The sequence below is a fragment of the Coenobita brevimanus genome, chromosome 71 (assembly GCF_032717465.1).
Source record: "Coenobita brevimanus isolate Jiangsu-jjx chromosome 71, ASM3271746v2, whole genome shotgun sequence".
NCBI classification, from domain to species: domain Eukaryota; kingdom Metazoa; phylum Arthropoda; class Malacostraca; order Decapoda; family Coenobitidae; genus Coenobita; species Coenobita brevimanus.
In genome coordinates this window covers 41,134,735-41,155,042 of record NC_137024.1, presented here as the reverse complement: position 1 = coordinate 41,155,042, position 20,308 = coordinate 41,134,735, and the positions used below count along the sequence as shown (strand labels likewise).

The window sequence follows — 20,308 nt, the reverse complement described above, 5'->3', positions numbered from 1 at the left end:
GGGAAGAAGAGCCTAAGGGAGTGTAGGTAAGGCTGTGCACTGGTGGTGGCTGTCTATATTAAGATTATTTTTACGTTAATGGTGGTAGTTGTGGTGGGTCTTGTTGCTCGCCCTGCTGGTGGTGGTAGTTGTGGTAGGTGGTGGCGCTAGTGGTGGTGCTGGTGGCTGGTGGTGGGTGTGGTAGTTGGTGGTGATAGTGGTTGGTGGTGCTGGTGGTTGGTGGTGGCGGTGGTGGTGTTGGTGGTGGTGGTAGTTGGTGGTAATAGTTGTGGTGCTAGGGGTTAGTGGTGGTGGTAGTGGTTCGTGGTGGTGGTTGCTGGTGGTGGTGGTAGTTGTGATGGTAGTTGTTGGTGGTAGTGTTTGCTGAAGTTGGTGGTGGTAGTAGTTATCCATGTTGTTATTGTTGGCGATGGTAGATGTTGGTAGTTGTTGTAGTTGTAGTGGTTGTTGGTGGAAGAGGATGTAGTTCTTGTTGTTTTGGGTTGCATTTGGCGATTGTGTAGTTATTGTTGTTGTTATTGATTGTGATGGTAATTGTTTTGGTGGTGGTGGTAGTTGCTATTTTGTGGTGATAGTTGTTGTTATTACTGAATTGTGGTAGTTTTTATTCATATTAGTGATAGGGATTGTTGTGATTAGCGGTGATAGCTCCGATGCCGATGGTGGTTGTTGATGTTGGTGGTAGATGATGATGGTGGTAGTTGATGTTGGTGGTAGTTGATGTTGGTGGTAGTCGATGTTGGTTGTAGTTGATGTTGGTGGCAGTTGATGTTGGTAGTAGTTGATGTTGGTAGTAGTTGATGTTGCTGGTAGTTGATGTTGATGATAGTGTTGGTGGTTGTCGATGTTAGTGGTAGTTGATGGTGGTAGTTGATGTTGGTAATAGTCGATGTTGGTAGTAGTCGATGGTGGTGGTTGTGGTAGTTGATGTTGGTGGCAGTTGTGGTACCGATCGTTGATGTTGTGGTAGTCAGGGTTCTTGTTGGTGATGATTGAGGATGTTGATCGCGATTGATGTGGTTGTGTAAAAATTATGATGGGTTAGGATGATGTTTGTAGTAGTGGTGACTGTAATAGGATATTTTTTTTTTTTTGTAATTATAACGTCTTGAACTGTAATTTTTAATACTGGGTGTCATTATTTTTGTTTTTATTTTTATTCTGGTTGCATGCAGGTCAAATAAAATAAAAAAGGATGAGATTACGGTATAGCTCAGTGCCACTCCCGTTCTCTCTCTCTCTCTCTCTCTCTCTCTCTCCCAAATACCAACTTTTACAGGGAATAATCTAAGAACTTCCACTTCTCAAACCAAATTATCGAAGGTGGTCATTGGTACCCAGTCGGCAACATGAGAAGGTTTGGTGACGCAGGGACTGATTTCACGACCAGATTTCCAAGCCAACGTCCAAATTCGGGGCAAAAATGAAAAAAAAAAAAAAAATCTTACTATACTGGAATGGGTATATTTTGTGATTTCCAGACTCCATTAATAAGATAGATATATTTATTTTTTGTTCTCTAAATATAAATAGAAAAAGGATAATGGTGGATTTTTTTTTTAATGATATAAGGCGGTGTTTTCTCCAACCTCCATATCCTCCCCTTCTTCCCCCTCCCTCTCCCCCTCCCCCTCCCCTTTCTTCCTCCCCCTCCCCACCTCACCGCGGCGTCTGTCTCTCTCAGCCAGCTGTATATACGTAACTTGGTCATGTTGTCTCTGTCGGTATATCAGATTCTCTCTCTCTCTCTCTCTCTCTCTCTCTCTCTCTCACACACACACACACACACACACACACACACACACACACACACACACACACACACACACACACACACACTTGTATTCCTCAAAAAAGTTAGCCATATAGATTTTCCCTTATTTTGTACTAATTCCCATAACACTTTTCGGTCCTATAGCAATGATCGAGCGTGTTAGTTGTGTTATTACATTATATTTAAAGATTGGAGTGATGAGTGGCGAAGTGTGTTCTGTTTGACTGGGCTGTGTAATTGTTCTCATCCTTGTGACTTTTCTTCTTATATTTCTTACACACGGCATTTATAATTTTCGTTGAGATGATGATGATGGTGATGATGATTGTTAGTAGTAGTAGTAGTAGCAGCAGCAGTAGTAGTAGTAATAGTAGCAGTAGTAGTTGTTGTTGTAGTGTTGTTGTTGTTCTTGATGAAGATGTTGATGGCGATGATGATGGTGATGACGATGATACACCTCTGTTTTATTATTTTCACTCATATAAGATTGACCAAAGGATCTGTTTCGACATAAATCCTGGTTTAAGATACATATACCAATCTGTTTACATTTTCCCCTTAGGCTACAGTTCACCCACATTCGTTATTTTTAACCATTTTTCACACTAGTCAGAATTTATTGGGGGTAGAATTATTGCCTTACCTCCTACCGTTTCACATATTTATTTATTTACTTGTTTATTTATTTATTTATTTTATTTACATTATACCCACAGGTTCTGCTTTGCGCTCACTTTCATTATCTCTCACTTCCTTCATTATCTCACTTCCTTCATTATCTCTCACGCCCTTTATCCCCAAGTCCTTCATTATCTCTCACGTCCATCATTTTCTCTCACGTCTATTATTATCTCTCACGTCCATCATTATCTCTCGTCCATTATTATCTCTCACGTCCATTATTATCCCTCACTTCCTTCATTATCTCTCACGTCCATCATTATCTCTCGTCCATTATTATCTCTCACGTCCATTATTATCTCTCACGTCCATCATTATCTCACGTCCATTATTATCTCTCACGTCCATTATTATCCCTCACTTCCTTCATTATCTCTCACGTCCATTATTATCTCTCACGTCCATTATTATCTCTCACGTCCATCATTATCTCTCACGTCCATCATTATCTCTCACGTCCATTATTATCTCTCACGTCCATCATTATCTCACGTCCATTATTATCTCTCACGTCCATCATTATCTCACGTCCATTATTATCTCTCACGTCCATTATTATCTCTCACGTCCATTATTATCCCTCACTTCCTTCATTATCTCTCACGTCCATTATTATCTCTCACGTCCATTATTATCTCTCACGTCCATTATTATCTCTCACGTCCATTATTATCTCTCACGTCCATTATTATCTCTCACGTCCATTATTATCTCTCACGTCCATTATTATCTCTCACGTCCATTATTATCCCTCACTTCCTTCATTATCTCTCACGCCCTTCATCTCCAAGTCCTTTATTATCTCTTACTTCCTTTTTTATCTCACTTCCTTCATAGTCTCTTACTCGTTATTATCTCTCACGTCCTGTATTATCTCTCACGTTCTTCATTATCTCTCACGTCCTTCATTATCTCACTTTCTTTATTATCTCACTTCCTTCATTCTCACGTCCTCTATTATCTCTCACATCCTCTGTTATCTCTCACGTCCTTAATTCAGTGACCTTTTTATCGCGGTGAAGTTGGTGTTTTGGAAGTCAGTGTTTTCGGTCAGGCTTGTCGTGGTTTATCGTAAATTTTTATGCTGGTTCCCGATGGATGGGTTAGTTAATGCCAGGTTCAGGAAAATAAGCCTTGTTTAGCTCTGTCATACTGGTGTGTTATTGTCGCCATCACTACCATTGCTACCTCTAACACCACCATCACCATAACTACAATTACTACCTCTGTCACCACCACCACCACCATAACTACAATTTCTGTCTCTGCCATCATCACCGCCACCACCATAGCTACAGTTACTACCTCTGTCACCAGCACTACAGTCATAACGAGTATCATAACTACCTCTACCATCGTCACCACCTCAACTACTACCATTACTACCTCTACCACCATCACCACCATAACTACCATTACTACTTCTACCACGATCACTACCATAACTACCTTCACCACCATAATAACTACCTTACCGTTACTGCCTCTACCACCACCATCACCATAACGACTACCATTTCTACCTCTACCACCACCACCACCACCTACTGCCCACTACGTTTATGACTTCCATATTTACCACAATCAGTATCATCATTCCACCTTAACTATCATCACCATTATCATCACCATACTAATTTTACTCATAATTTCACCTTCACCACAGCTACCATCATTGCAGGTACTAATATCGTAATTGTTACCACCATTATCATCTCTTCTACCACCACCACCACCACTTGACACCACAACAGCTATCACCATCATATTATCACCTGAGCCACCACAGTCTTCACCACAGCCCCTACCACCACACTAACGTCATCACAACTACCGCCCTTGTCACATTTCACTGCTACCTTGTCACTTGTACCACAACCTGTAACAATATCAACATAACTATATCACAACCATCGCCAGCATCAACATAATCACCTCTACAACCACCATTGTTACTGTAGCTGCCGCCATCACCTCCATCACCACCTCCAATACCACCCTATCACCGTCATCACCCTAAGGACCACTGTTTTCACCACATCCACTGCCACTACCACCTTTTCCACCACCACATTGTAACCGCCACCACTATCATCCACCACCACCACCTCCAATACCACCCTACCACCGTCATCACCATAAGGACCACCATCTATACCACATCCACTACCACTACCACCTTTTCCACCACCACCACCACCACCACCATCAACAACAACCACAAACGTCACTACTATGTGGGTGGGAGTTAAGTCTCAGCTGTTGCAGGAAATAGTGTGAGACTTGGAATACCGATATCACAGAGACCTTTACTGTTGTGATCCCAGCGACAAGCCATGAACACACCACCGCTAATACCACCACTAATACCACCACTACTAGCACGACTAATACCACGACTAATACCACCACTGATACCACGACTAATACCACCACTGATACCACGACTAATACCACCACTGATACCACGACTAATACCACCACTGATACCACGACTAATACCACCACTGATACCACCACTGATACCACCACTAATATCACCATTAATACCGCCACTGATACCACGACTAATACTACCACGAATACCATCACACCAGGGATAGTACTTTCGTTGGTTAGCATGTCACCCTCACCAGTTCATCTCTGCACACGGGACATTAACCCTTTTACTACCATGTCATTCTTTTACTCTACTTTCTGTTCTTTACTCCTGCTGCTTTCAGACGATTTTATGCAACTTTGGAAAACACCCCAATAGTAAAGGGGTTAATGAAGGCTAGATTTAATGCCGCCGATTCGAAAAACCTGAATAAATTGATCCGAAACTAGGAGGAATAAAATTTAAAATGTCATTGGACTGAAGGGATTAATGCTGTTATGTTACGTGTGCTGTCGATATAAAAAAATAATGAACAAAGAAAAAGAAAAAATATAGATGCAAGGAATGAAATGCAGAACTTTTGTGAGTAATCTATGAAATAACTATCTGAGGAAGAAGTGTTAAGGAGCGTTCAGAGTAAAATTATGGCCCCAACTCTGACTAGTTATGAGCGTGATATTCCTCTTATATGACAATAGAGACGGTGGGTATTAGTGCCTAAGTGGTGACAGGTGAGAACTGCTGGGGGTCGAGTTCGTTTAGCCACTGGATCTCGGGAACGGATTTGCTAGCGTATGTGCAGAGTCGAGTATGTCAGAGAGAGAGAGAGAGAGAGAGAGAGAGAGAGAGAGAGAGAGAAGCAAAGGAAGGAGTAATCGGGTGAAACTTGGGCTGTCTTTCTTGCGTCTGGTTACAAGTAGACGCACCCAAGGAAGAGCCAGCCCTCCTCCTCAAACACGCTGCAGGCTGTGTGAGGGAAATTGGCGATAAAAATGATTGGTGGGGGTAAGGGTGGGGTGGGTGGGAGTTGGGGTTGGGCTGGGTGGGAGATGGGGTTGGGGTGTGTGGGGTTGTTGGGGGTGGAGGGTTTTGGTGTGTGGAGATGTACAGTAGGGTGGAGACTGATGTTGGGGGGAGTTGTTGTGGATGGGGTTGTGGAATGAATTGATGTGAATAGGGATGTGGGAATGGGGAGTGATGTGGGTGGGTATTTTGGGGTGGATGGTGATGCGGTGGAGAGGGTTGGGATGGATGGGGATGGTGGGGGGAGGGGTGTATGGGGATGTGGGGATGAGGACAGTGGTGGGTGGAGATGTTGGGGGTGGATGGGTCTTGCTGTAGGGGAAGGAGTGGAGGAGATAACTTCTCTTCTCCAGCTTGCTTCTGATACAGTGGGCAAAGTTGATGAATATTGATGAAATTGAGTGTGTGTGTGTGTGTGTGTGTGTGTGTGTGTGTGTGTGTGTGTGTGTGTGTGTGTGTGTGTGTAAAGCTAATAAAAATGTTCATTAGGATTGGAGGTGAAGACTGTGGGCAAATCAGGGGAAAAATAGTGGGTGGGAAGAGGGTGGTGTTTCCTCCAACTCACTCCAGGCATTGTGAGTAGAACTGACGATAAAATTGTTTGGTGGAGAGGGAGGAATGGAAAAATTGTTAAGGGGGCTTGGAGTGGCAGGGGAGTTTGGAGTAGTAGTAGTTTGGAAGGGGATGTTGTGGTTGGTGATGGTAATGGTGCTGTAGTGATCGTACTGGTAGTAGAAATGGTGATGGTAGTAGTAGTAGTAGTAGTAGTAGTAGTAAAACAGTAGTAGTAGTAACAGCAAAAGCATCAAAGAGCATAGGAAGAGTGTAATGGATGTGACGGTACTGCCATCTGGCCTGTTTCAAGCCAGGCTGTTGTTGCTGTCAGTCTAAAATATTGAGAAAGTGTTCAAGGCCGCGATATTTTGAGTGTTGCTGCATTTTTACCATTTTAAATTTGATATTGGTGATTTTTTTTAGTGAATTACCTATCTCCACATCTTGTCACCAACTGGAAACAAGCGCATCCTCCTCCATTGTCGAGCATCGTTACAAGTACAATAATTATCGCGTTTAATGTGATACTGTATCGTCGCGTGTGTAATACGGTGACACTTATGTATTATTCGTCTTGCTACCAGACAGATATACTCGGCGTATGAGAGGTCTTTTGAACTGGAGGCTTTAGATATTGCCTGCCTTACCTCTTCCTAAAGTTTATATGAATATCTTTTTAAGAAAAAAGTGCTTCTTGAAAAAAAATCCACAGAAAAATCCAAAAACGATTCTCAGAGGTACTTCCCAAATATTCCTAAGCCACCCAAAACAGCAGTCTTCCGTTTAAGAAATGCGGTTGTTGTTGTTCAACTCAAGTCTGTCTTGCCGAGGAGACCCATCAACCTCAGGTAGGCAGCCTTTCCTTCAGGGTTCTCCTGTGCAGAGGAACGATGTTCCCTTAAGCTGACAGCGCTTTACCACAACAAGGCGCTGAGAATAGTTTGGAAATTTGGCTCTTGGATGGACGCCGCATTTGCGTCCCTCCACCCAGTTAACAGGGACACCACGGCAGGCTCCTTTTCACCTCATAATTTGGTTATATGGTTACTTCCCAGCGTTGTAAAGGGTTTCCTGCGTTCCAGGAAACCATTAGGCTTGCCATTCAGTGTAGAGCCAGCTTAATAAAAAGTGACAGGAAGGAAAGGGAGAAGTAGGATGAGAGGAGGGCAGACACAGAGGTAGAATTAGAAAGGGGAAGACAGTGCTACATCAAGTGAGTGGATGATGGTCGTCATCACCTACCACCAAGAAACGGGATAATCCCCCAGAATGAAAAAATCCCTCCCGAAAATGAGAATATAATGGCTCACTAACAATGTAAGAAAAAAAGTGTCCCCAGAAAGACAGAAAATCCCTCTCCAACTTTTCTAAAAATATCTGCTCCCAAAATAGAAAGAAAAAAAATCTCTCCCCTTCACTAAAATTGTTATTAAAAAAATGCCAGTAAAAAGGTTGGAAAAAAAATGTAAAATGAAAAATTAATATAAAGTTTTAAATACGAATAAGGAGAAAAATAGAAGGAAAAAAAATACTAAAAAGGAGGAATATAAAAGAAATAATTAAAACCTTGTCGTGTGCACCTGAGGAAGGCAACTGGTAACAGGCCACTCGACCCCCCTAATTTGAGAGGCACGGCACCCACCTCGGAATACGCTGAGAGAGAGAGAGAGAGAGAGAGAGAGAGAGAGAGAGAGAGAGAGAGAGAGAGAGAGAGAGAGAGAGAGAGAGAGAGACCTTGGAATACACTGGGGCTTTATTTTTTATACACACACACACACACACACACACACACACACACACACACACACACACACACCTTGGAATACACTCGGACTTTATTTTTAACACACACACACACACACACACACACACACACACACACACACACACACACACACACACACACACACACACCTTGGAATACACTTGGACTTTTTTTTAACACACACACACACACACACACACACACACACACACACACACACACACACGGGGGGGGGGGGAGAGAGAGAGAGGCACAGGCGCACTCTGAACTCTAATCTGGTTATTTGATTGTCCACTCCACGCCCTCTCACCTCTTGAGGGGAAGGGGGATTGGAGGAGAAAGAGGGGGGAAGAAAAAGAGAAGGGTGGTGGTGAGAGAGAGAGAAGATGTTTGAAGAAGGGAGGGGAATAAAGAAGGTTGAAGATTGAGAGAATATGGAGTGGGAAGGAGAGAGTTGGAGAAAGAGAGGGGAGAGGTGACATGGCTGGAGAAGGGAGAGGATATAGAGAGGGAAAGAAGGTTGAGGAATAGGGAGTATAGAGGGAGGGGGGGGAGAGTTAGAGGAGAAAAAGGAGAAGTGAAGTTTGAGTAGGAAAGGGAGAGGAGGGAGAGGGGGGGAAAGGAGACAGGGAAGAGATGGTTGGAGGATAGCAAAGGTAGAATGGTATAAAATGGAATGTAAACAGCAACGCCTTCTTGGTCCTTACGAAGCCTTGCCATAGGGTGGGTTATAACTAAGGCTTGGTCACTGTTCCATGGGTCAAAGACAAGGACAGCAGTGGACGAAGGCTCACCCCCTCACCCACCAATCCCTCCAACCGAAGCCGTCAGGTAAAAGCGTAAAGGACCACCATGCAGCATAGAAAATCTGTCATGGAAATTTTATACAAATGGCTAAGTGTAAATTATAATGTACATATCGATTTTGCATTATGGCTGTCCTCCATACTTTTTACTGTAGAAAACATTGTACTTTAGAAATGTTTTATTCAGCAGTGAACACGACTAACTTGGGATTAGAAGCCAAATACTTATCCAAGCGATAAGTATTTGGCTTCCAGTCCCCATGAGGAGAGTAAAAAAGAAAGTGAAGAGTAGATTTGAGGAGAATAATGAGGGGGGAGGAGAAAAGGTTGATGAAAGAGAGGGTATGGAGAAGAGGGGGGAAGGTTTGAGTTGGGAAGGGGTGTGGAATGAGTGTTGGAGAGAGAAGGGGAAGGGGAACAGGAAGGGAGAGGGGTGAGGATAGAGGGGGTGTAATAAAAAGGTAGAGATGTGATGATGTGTGTCACAAGGCAGTATAAGTGAGAGAGAGAGAGAGAGAGAGATTGTGGGAAAAATGCGTGATGTGTGTGTGTGTGTGATAGAGAGAGAGAGAGAGAGAGAGAGAGAGATTGTGGGAAAAATGCGTGATGTGTGTGTGTGTGTGATAGAGAGAGAGAGAGAGAGAGAGAGAGAGAGTTTGTCGGAAAAATGCTTGGTGAAATGTAATCTGTAAAGTGAATATTAGAAGTGACTGGACTGATATTGATGGAGAAATGAGATGATGTATATGGTGAGGTAAGATGAAGTGGGAAAGTGAAGGAAGGTAAGGGGAAAATTTAGGAATCGATTAGAGAGAATATCCTTTTTTCTTTTTCTTTTTTTTTTTTTAACCATGCAAAACTTCACACCCAGGCTAAGCAAAGATTTAATCCATCCAAAACCTCACTTACACTTGAGGTATATATTATTTACCTATTATTGAAGAGGGATTAAGTCATTGCAACACAGACAGCCAACACAGTAAAGATGTAATTAAACACCCAATAAACGTGGGAGAGTTTGAAAGCTGACCAGGTACAAATGTTTAAGAGAAAATATTGAGGAAAGAGGCTGAGGAAATCATAGAGCTGTTTGGCTGGTGAGAGGGAAAGTTTCATTCGTTCGATATGAAGACGTGTTTCTTATTTTATTCTTGCTACCACCAGACGATATTACTTAAGGATACCTAGAAGTAAATGGGTTAATGAAGGCTCCATCTAACCCATCCAGTTCGAAAAATCTCGCCCAGGCTGAACCAAATCGCCACGGGAAAGCAGACATCAAACCAACTGACGTACTTTGGGTGAAGGGATTAGGCCGGGTGCTGACAGAGAGATCGGAGGTAGTTACTAAGGAATTAGTATGCGAGGAGTGGGATGGCCTCAGGTTGTATGTGTGTGTGTGTGTGTGTGTGTGTGTGTGTGTGTGTTTCAGAAATGCCCTGCCGAGAAGTTTTTGGAAGTAGGTAGGAAGTTGCATATAATAAGACTTAAAATACCCAAACATTGCGAAGGATTCTGAAAGTTTATGTAGTGGAAGACAGATTAGTGGAGGATGTTCAAATTTAGTATGGTCGAGCAAGAGCAGATTCACGATTGGTTGGTACGTTGTATTAGAAATCTGATTTAATCCTGTTATCCGATGACCTATTTATTGATTTATTTATTGCTATCACGATGAATGGATTCAGTTTATCCCAATGCTTCTTCGGAACCCAGTGTATTTGATTCCATATCCACTCAGTTGAGTAACCTTGACCTTGCCCTTGGCAATGAAATTACCATTTTGGGTGATTTTAACATACACAATGTTGAATGGTTATTGCATTCTGCCCGGACTGACGACGCTGGTCTAGAATGCGAGCTGTTTGCGGAATCGTTTAATCTCACTCAGTTGGTAAAGCAACCAACCAGAATACCTGATAATCCTGACCATAATCCCCATCTCTTGGATTTATTCTTGACAAATAATCCAGATCAATACAGGATAGAGGTACTGTCACCACTTGGATCCTCTGACCACAATCTCATCAAAGCCTCATTAGTTAACCCTCCTACACCTCCCCATTCCGAACCTGTCAGGGTGACCCGATGGCACTTTGACAGGGCAGACTGGGATGGATTTAGAAATTATCTTGCTGATGTTCCATGGCAGTCTTTCTTCTCTAGTGATCCCAATTCTACCCAGTCCCACATTTGTGACTTAGTACTAGCTGGTATGGATTTATTCATACCAAGTCAACAATTCACTAAAAGATCAAACTCTCCAAAATGGTTTGATGGCAATTGTGCCAGAGCAACAGCCCAAAAGTCATTAGCATATAACTCTTACTTAAAATCAAAAACACCTGAATCACGCTCCCAATTTAAAATTGCTAGAAATCATGCAAAAGCTGTATTAAATCTATCTAAATCAAACTTTCTTCAAAAGCTAGCATCAAAACTACTTAACAACCCTAATGACAATAGAATATTCTGGTCAACTCTTAATTCTTTCAATAATAACTTTAACAAGTCATCTTCCATTCCCCCACTAAAATCTTCAGATGGCAATATTACAAATGACCCACGTGGGAAAGCAGATATCTTTGCTAGTACCTTTGCAAGAAACTCTACCATAGATGATACCAGCCAGAGTGTCTCAGTACTGGAACTTGATTCTCCCGAAATTGCCCCACTTAAAATACAGACAAGATTTGTAAAATCCATCCTAGACAATTTACCTACCAACAAAGCTCCAGGTCCAGATGGAATTCCGCCAATTGTTTTGAAAAAATGTTCCCCTGAACTTGCCTCTGTCCTAGCTAAATTATTCAGACTATGCATACGTACTTCTTTATTCCCAAATTCATGGAAGAAGCCAATATCCACCCAGTTCCGAAGAAAGGAAGTTAGTCTGACCCCTCCAATTACAGACCAATAGCTATCACATCTTCTCTTGGTAAGGTATTTGAAACTTTAATTAACAAGCATATTGTTAAACATCTTGAATCCAACAACTTAATTAATGATAGACAATACGGTTTTCGCCACGAAAGATCCACCATTGACATACTCAATCTCTTAACTCATACCATCCATCAATCAATTGATCTTTTTGGAGAAACTCATGCAGTAGCTCTTGATATCTCTAAAGCTTTCGACAGAGTATGGCACCGTTCCCTGCTGTCTAAACTCCCTTGCTATGGACTAACGTCTTTTGTTCCTTTGATTTCTTCATATCTTAGTGACAGGAAAATAAGAGTAAAAGTAGATGATGTATATTCGAATTTCCACTCAATTAACGCCGGCGTGCCGCAGGGATCAGTACTGGCGCCAACCCTATTTCTGGTTCATATTAATGATCTCTCATCTGTCACTCACAATCCCATTCACTCATATGCAGATGACTCAACACTACATAGTTCATTCACACTCAGACATCCATTTACAAAGTCTAATATCTCTACCTCTCAACTCAACACAGCCATCTCCATAAATCAAGATCTATCTACAATCAGTGAATGGGGACAAAACAACCTTGTCTCTTTTAATGCTAGCAAAACTAAATATATACAGTTTACTAATAGACAGATATTGCCAGATTCGTACATTACCTTCAGTGCTACTAATATTCCCATCTCCAAAAGTATTGAAATTCTTGGTGTCTCACTTAACAGTGCCCTCAGCTGGACCTCTCATGTCAGATCACTTGCTAAAACCGCCTCAAAGAAACTTGGATTATTGTACAGAATCTGTAACTTCTTCGCCGATGAGCAGTTAGCTATAATTTATAAGAGTCATGTGCGCTCTCAGCTTGAATATTGCTCACCCTTGTGGAGTGGTTGTGGAGAGGCTGCATTAAGACAACTAGACAAAATTCAGAATAAAGCTGTTAGAATCATTAACAACCCTGCCATTACATATAAACTACCTCCCCTGCAAGTAAGAAGGAATGTTGCCTCCCTTGCATTATTTTACAGATATTTTTTTGGCAAATGCTCAGACGAAGTTGCGTCCATGGTGCCACCTCCCCATGCCTTCCCTCGTGCTACACGGGCATCTGGTAGCGCTCATGACTGGAATGTCACTCAACCATATTGCAGAACTTCTGCCTATCAGAATTCTTTCATTCCCCGAACTGCATCTCTCTGGAACTCGCTTCCCCAGAGTTGTTTTCCTCCAAATTTCAACCTACAACTGTTCAAGTCTAACTGTTACAGATATTTTATGAACAGAGGACACCAGTAATCTGGTGTATGGATTATTTTTTTTCTCCATTTGTTTTTCCTTCCTCCGTTCTGTTATTAAAAAAAAAAAAAAAAAAAAACATACCTCGGTGTGAAGGGGTTAATAAGCTTATTAGACTATGACTAACTCAAGTTCAAAAGTCATTCCAGTGCTGAATGAAATCGTCTGGTGGTAGCAATAATAGCAAATAAACTACGTCGAGTGAAGTTGTTAAATGAAGGCAGAAACAAGACGTGATTCTTAGACCTGAAGACATGATTGGAAAGTCTATGGAGATAATGTGCTACCAGGAGAGGAAGGTAAAGATTTTGTTTGAAGAATATACAGGTGTTCATGTTGTTGCTTAGTTGGGACAGAAATGACGAGGTTACCCCTTACAGACTGTGTTGCTAGACGGGAGATATGAAAGTAAATTGTTATTATTTTGTATGAGGCAGATTTAAGGTGTCTTTTCTGATGATGGTATTACAGTCTAATAGTTGCTGCCTTTGTTAACATTAGTAGTATTGTTTGTTATTAATAGTGTCATCATCATTACCATTATTTTTATATGATGCTGATGATGATGATGATTGCAAAGTAAATACCGGTGCAGTATGTAATGCCTGTCCCACCTCATTTCTGCTACTTACCACTCTCACAGTCACCATTCCCCTTACCAACCAAACCTCCTCCACTCCACCTCCCTTTCTCCTTCTCATCAGCCAGACCAACTCAGTACATCTCACCAACCAACACCCTAACCAACCATCCTCCTCCCTTATTCTCCATCTCACCAACAAAGCCAACTCTCCCTCGGTCTCCTCCCCTACCTTCAAGAGGAGACGTTGGTGCATTGGTTAATATATCTAGTTCGCAACTGGAAGAATTCGAGATTGATTCTCGGGCAAGTCAGACTGCTGGATTTTTTTTTTTTTTCTGTTAATCCAGCAGTATAGGGAATCCTGGCTGGGGCAAGGAGCAGGGTAAGGATTTGGATTTCGTTAAAGCAGACTTTACTGATCTACCAAAAGACCCCACATGTCATAAATGAAACCCTGCTAATACCAATCAACCAGCCCGGTCTGAGACAGTCCTAGCATGTAATCAATATGAATGGTGGGTATTAGGGCAGAAGTGGTGACCTGCGGAGGTGAGGACGTAAAGAGGACTGCTGGGTCTCAGGGAACGAGCTGCTTAGTCTGTGCCTAGAGTTGGACACGTGAAAAGAAATGGGAATGGTGTAAGCTCGACTTTTACAGGTTTATTTTTGGGGAAGACTGACAGCACAACTGATTGACTACCATAATGCCCCTTGTGCAGTGGCTGGGCATAAAGCTAAACCAGCCTCTTGTTTCTTTCAGATAAGCGGGCTCCGGTTTGAAACGCAGCTCCGGACGCTCAACCAGTTCCCCGACACTCTCCTAGGCGACCCTGCCAGACGGATACGGTACTTCGACCCGCTGCGCAATGAATACTTCTTCGACCGCAACCGGCCCAGCTTCGACGCGATCCTCTACTACTACCAGAGCGGCGGGCGGCTGCGGCGGCCTGTCAACGTGCCGCTCGATGTGTTCGCCGAGGAGATCAAGTTCTACGAGCTGGGCGAGGTGGCAATCAACAAGTTCAGGTGGGTTGGGGTGTGGGGGGTGTTGGGGGAAAAAGTAGATGAAGGGGGGGTAGAAGGGAATCAGGTGGGTTTGGGGAGATGATAGAGATGATTTTGGGGAGATAGGGGAGGGGAGTGGAAAGGGGTAGGAGGAAATGGAAAGGAGAAGGAAGTGTGAGCAAAGATGAGGAGATTAATGTTTTACGAGCTGGGTGAGGTGGCAGTCGACAAGTTCAGGTGGAATGGTGTATGGGAGTAGTATGGGTGAAATGGAAAAGAGGATCTAGGGGAAAGGGGTTGGGAAAGGACCGAAGGAAAAAGAAAGAAGGAAGAGCGAGCAAGGGTGAAAAGATTAAGTTCTGCGAGGTGTGAGAGAGATGGCAACAAGTTAAGGTGGATTTGAGGTATGGGGATGCAATGGATAGAGTAAGGGGATGCGTATTAGGGATAGGAAGAGTTAATGAGTTTAAAGCCAGGATTCCGGGGGCTTGAATGATGAGTGAATGGAAGTGTGGCCTATTTGGATTGGACAAGTTTTTGCTGTCTGGACATTGCTACTCATCACCCTGCCCTTGGGTGCGAAAGGAGATCCGGATGATGATGATAATGATGATGATGATGATGATGATGAAAGCGAAAAAAAAAAAATCAGTTTAGTTACGTTAGGTAGAGTTGGGGAGATTGGAAAAAAAAGTGGATGGGAAGAGCTTGGAGGGGTGAATGAACAGGGAAGGGAAAGATTAGAGGTAGTAAGTGGAAGGAAATTAAGTTTTTACGAGCGTGGCGAGGTGGCAGTCAAGTTTAGGTGAGATTTGGGTGGAGGAAGAAGGAAATGGGAGATGAAATGGGGATGGGTAGAGAGAAGAGAGTGGATGGGAAAATGAAATACTAGATTAAACCGGAAAAATACACTAGTTCATTTCCGGAAAGTGGGAGAGAGAGGTGAGTCGGGTAAAGGGACGGGGAGAGGGAAGGGACGAGTGGAGGAGAGGAAAGATTAGAGTGTGTAAGGAACTAAGTGGAAGGAGATTAAAGTCTTTACGAGCTGGGAGATGTGGTAGTCAACAGGTTCAGGTGAATTGGGAATAGGGGATGAAATGGGGAGGGATGAGTGGACAGGAAAGGTGAAGGCTGGAGTGAGTAGGAAGAGGGATATTATTGTTTTACGAGGTTGTAATCAACATGTTTAGGGGAATTTTAGAGTGTGGGAAGAAGAAACTGAAATAGAGATGGGGTTGGGAGGGAATAGGATTGAAGTAGGAGATGAAAAGGTTGGAGTAAGGGGAAAGAGGAGAGAGGGATGGTAAAGTAAGGATGAGTGAATAGGAAGGGGAAAAGTAGGAAGAAATACAGTTAATTTCTGTAAACTTGGAGCAGTGAGTTGGAATGCTATGAGGAAAGATTGGGGAAGTGGACGGAATGTGAGAAGGAGATGAGTAGATAAAGACAGGGAAAAACTTCGAGTAAGGAGCAGGAACATAAGTTACTGGAGTGACAGTCAGCAGTGTCTGATGAGATTGGGGTGTGGATGGAGTGGGGAACAGGGAATGAGAATTGGGGGATGGGGAGTGGGATGGGTAGAAGAAAGGAGGGGGGGGGGAGTAAGAGTGAATAAAGAGGAGGGAGGGAGGGGAGATTTAAGTGTTACGAGCTTGGTGAGGTGGCACTTAACATGCTCATGTGAGATTAGACTGAGTGAGGTGGAGTGAGAAACAGGGGATGGGGAGAGAAGAGAGGGAGGAGTGGATAGGGAAGAAAAGGTTAAGAGTGAGAGGAAGGAGCATTAAAGTTTTACGACCTTGGCGAGGTGGCAAGCAACTAGTTCAGGAGAGATCGGAGTGGAGGAGACTGGGGTGGGTGGAGTCTGCTGTACATGGGAGGAGGTTGGGGGGAAGGGAATCGGGAAAGGGTGAAAAGGAAATACAGAGGAAGACTATAAAATGTAGAGATTTACGTTCTATTAGCTGAAAAACACGGCACCGTACAAGCTAAGGTGAGATTGGGATGTGGATGGAGTGTGGAATAAGGTATAGTTGGAGAGAACAGAGGTAGAAGTGGATAGGAAAGTGAGAGGCTTGAGTTAGGAAAAGGAAAGAGCATTGAAGTTAGACGAACTTCGCGTGGTGGCAAGCAGCTATACCCTTTTTACTTCAACTTGGCCTAAGGTTGCCATCTGTCCACGTAAAGACTATAGAGCCGTGATATTGTCTCTTTACTGCCACTGAGCTGCGTGAAATAGCTGCAGAAGGACGAAAATCTGGGCTAAGAAGGTGTTAAGAACGACCGAGAAAAGGGGAAGGGATGAGTTTGCAGGGAAGAAAAATATTGTCAGGTTAGTGTGTGTAGTGAAGGAGTCTGGGAATAGGGATTGAGAGAGGGAAAGTTGGAGTGGATATTGAAAGAGGAGTAAAGGAGTGAAAGACACTTTTTTTTTTATTTATATATTTATTTTTAGGTGGATATCCAAAGACAACAGGTTGAGGGTAATTGGAGATGGAATGGAGATGGAGAGGGTTTGAGTTGATGGGGAAGGAAAAGATTTACTAGCTCAGGAAGGTGGAATGCAGCTAGTTCAGGGGAGACTGGAAGTGGAAGGTGTGGAAGAGATTGGGAAAAAGGGGGGGTGGAGTGAACTTAGAAGAAAAGTAAGTCTGATGGAGTGGTGAAAAAGAGAAATTATATTAGAGAGAGAGAGAGAGAGAGAGAGAGAGAGAGAGAGAGGAAAGTTTGAAGTTGGCATGGAGATGGAGCATTAAACTTGCACGAGGTGGAAGAGGTGGCAGGCTACTACCTCCGGAGAGATTAGGGATTACAGGGATTGGGGAAAATTGAAAATATTGATGGGGTTGGATTTAGTATGCAGAAGGAAGCTTGGGGAAAAGGGAAAGGAGGGAAAAGAGACTGGGAAAAGGGGTAGAGATTAGGAAGGCATGGATACTAAGGGTGAAAGCCTGGGAAAGAGTTGGGGAAAACTGAAAAGTGGGAAAATGGTAAGGAAAAATGAAGGAAAATGATGAGAGATGGGCAGGGCTGGGAATACAAATGGAGGAGGGGGGAAAGTGGGGATTGGGGAAAGGGTAGGTAAAGAGAAAAGTGACAAATGTGGACGACAATAGTTTTACGAGCAAAGAAAAGTGGTAGTCAGTTACCCCTTCCCTACGATGACGTCTTGTTAGTATTGCCACCGACTATTAATGGTGTTCGATAGTTAAGGGTCGAAGAAGATATCCATGACCATCCTCGGGTGTGATTGGGCGAAGTATATTTTCGTATCTTTATTATCATCTTGAGTACGAGGTGTCTTTCCTAGTAAAATCGCGTGGTAGTAAAGAAAATTAGAATAAATAAAAAGATAACTGTGACGGCGCGGATTTGAAGGCCTGAGGGGAATGAGAATGAAGATAAAATTGATAGGGTGAAAGGGGGGGGAGGTTAGGACTAGAGGGAGGGGAGAGAAAAGGAGGTTAGGATTAGAGGGAGGGAGGGGAGGGGAGGATATCTGAATGTTGGGAGGTGTGAGATGTGGCAAACAGCGGGTTTAGGGGAGATGGGTAGAGTGGGGAGAGGGGGGGAAATGGGGAAAAATGAAGTGAATGAGAGAGAGGGGTGTGAAGAGGGCAGGAGAGGAAAGGAAGAAAGGGAGCAGCGGTTGTGGGCAGAGGGAAAGAAATGAGGATAAGACAGCGGGGAGTTGATGGAGGGTAGGGCTGGGAAGAGATTAGGGTAAGGGAAATGGGGAAATGGGTAGCTTTGAAGCGGAGAGAATGTAGCAGGATTTGTAAGTGGGCTTAAATGGGGAAAAGGGAAATATGAAGATGATAGGGGAGGATTGGGAAGAGGGATTTAAAGAGGGGGGGGAATGGGGAAGGATTATGATAAAGGAAATGGGGAAATGAGTAGGTTTGAACTGAGGGAGAGATGAGACAGGGTTTGTAAGTAGAAGGAAATGGGGGGAAAGGGAAGGGTGGAGATGATAGAGACAGGGTTGGGAAAAGGAATGGAGAGAGAGAGAGAGAGAGAGAGAGAGAGAGAGAGAGAGAGAGAGAGAGGATGGGAAACGATTGGGGTAAGGGGAGTGGGAAAATGGGTAGGTTTGAAGTGAGGGAGAGGAAAGACGGATATTTGAATTTTACGAGGTGGGGGATGGGGCAGTCTGCTGGTGGGGGAGGAGCTGGAGAGGAAAGGGGAGTGGATGATTTGGGGAGAAGGAAGAGGAAAGATGGTGGAAAAGGGAATAGTGATGGGGAAGATTGGGGAAAGGAGGTAAGGGAGGGGAATTTTGGGGCAGTGGATGAAGAGGGAAAGGAGAATGGATAAGGGGACAGAAATGGAGAGAAGGAAAGGTGGAGTGGATAGGGGATAGTTGTGGGGTATGGGGAAGGGGAAGCAGAGAATATTAAGGTAAGGGAATGGGGAAGAATTTGGACAAGGGTAGAGAATGGGAAAGAGAGAGGGAAAGGAGAAGGGCAAAGGGAAGGAAATGGAAGAATTAGGAAAAAGGGATGGAATGAAAAGGAAAGAGGACATGGAAAAGGGCAATGGGAATGGAATGTTAAAGAGGGAAAAGAGGACAAAATGGGGGAAAGGAAAGATGGAAAGGAGAAGGGCAGAGAGCACAGGGAGAGGGAAAGGGGGGGAATAAAGGTAATTCTAAAGGGGAAAGATTAGGGAATATTTAAGGAGGAAAATAGGATTGCAGAGGAAAATGGGAGTAAGGGAAGGGATAGGTACGAGAAAACGAGGATAGGGAAGGCTGAGGACTGGAAGTAACAGATGAGGGAAAGACAATAGAGGAGGGGAGAGGCGATAAGGAAGTAGAAAGGGGAAGTAAGTTTGGGGAAAAGAAACGGGGTTGAGTCAGTTCAAAAGTAGAAATAAGTAATGTTTGGCATAATTTAACCTTAACTTTCAGTACGAGGACGTCTTTTGTATATTATGTTATTGTTTTTAACCCCTTCTAACTGATGACGTATACTTTCAATTATATTTTTGCAACCTCCAGACGATTTCATGCATTTTAAGGAAACCCTCTTGTATGGAAAGGGCAAACGGTAGATTACACTTAACCTCTCCAGTGCGAAAAATCTCCAGGGTTGAGTAAAATCGTCAGAAAATAACAAGAATAAAATGGAGAAACGCGTCATCGGTGTGAAGGGATTAAATTGGACGACCCCCGTTTCATAAGTCTTCATTAACGTCTTCACAGCGATTCTCCTTAAATATAATAGTCTGTCAGTAGCGAGAATTAAAAAAAAAAAAAAAAGTAACGAAGGGATACTAACCTTCATGAATACACCACGGCGCTTAGTTGGGCTGTCTGTCACTCTGTATTGTTCATCTTATTTCCTGTATTGTTTCGTATATTTGTGTTACTTCGCAGCATTCATCCGTTCAATTCCCGTTTTATTTAGTCTTTCACTTTGCGGCGTTTATCCATTCATTTGCAGTAGTGTTTCGTTTGCATTGCCTACCCTACGTGCTTGTATTGGGCTGTTGGGCTGCCTTTGTC

General features: G+C 43.3%; 1 protein-coding gene across 1 annotated transcript in view; it reads left to right on the top strand.

Annotated features, from left to right (window-relative positions):
• Positions 1-20,308, top strand: part of Sh (Potassium voltage-gated channel protein Shaker) — a 201,139-nt gene that overhangs the window by 127,613 nt on the left and 53,218 nt on the right. Inside the window, exon 3 of the mRNA XM_080277993.1 lies at positions 14,555-14,820. Within this exon, the coding sequence (XP_080134119.1) occupies positions 14,555-14,820 (266 nt within the window). The remainder of the gene's footprint in view (positions 1-14,554; positions 14,821-20,308) is intronic.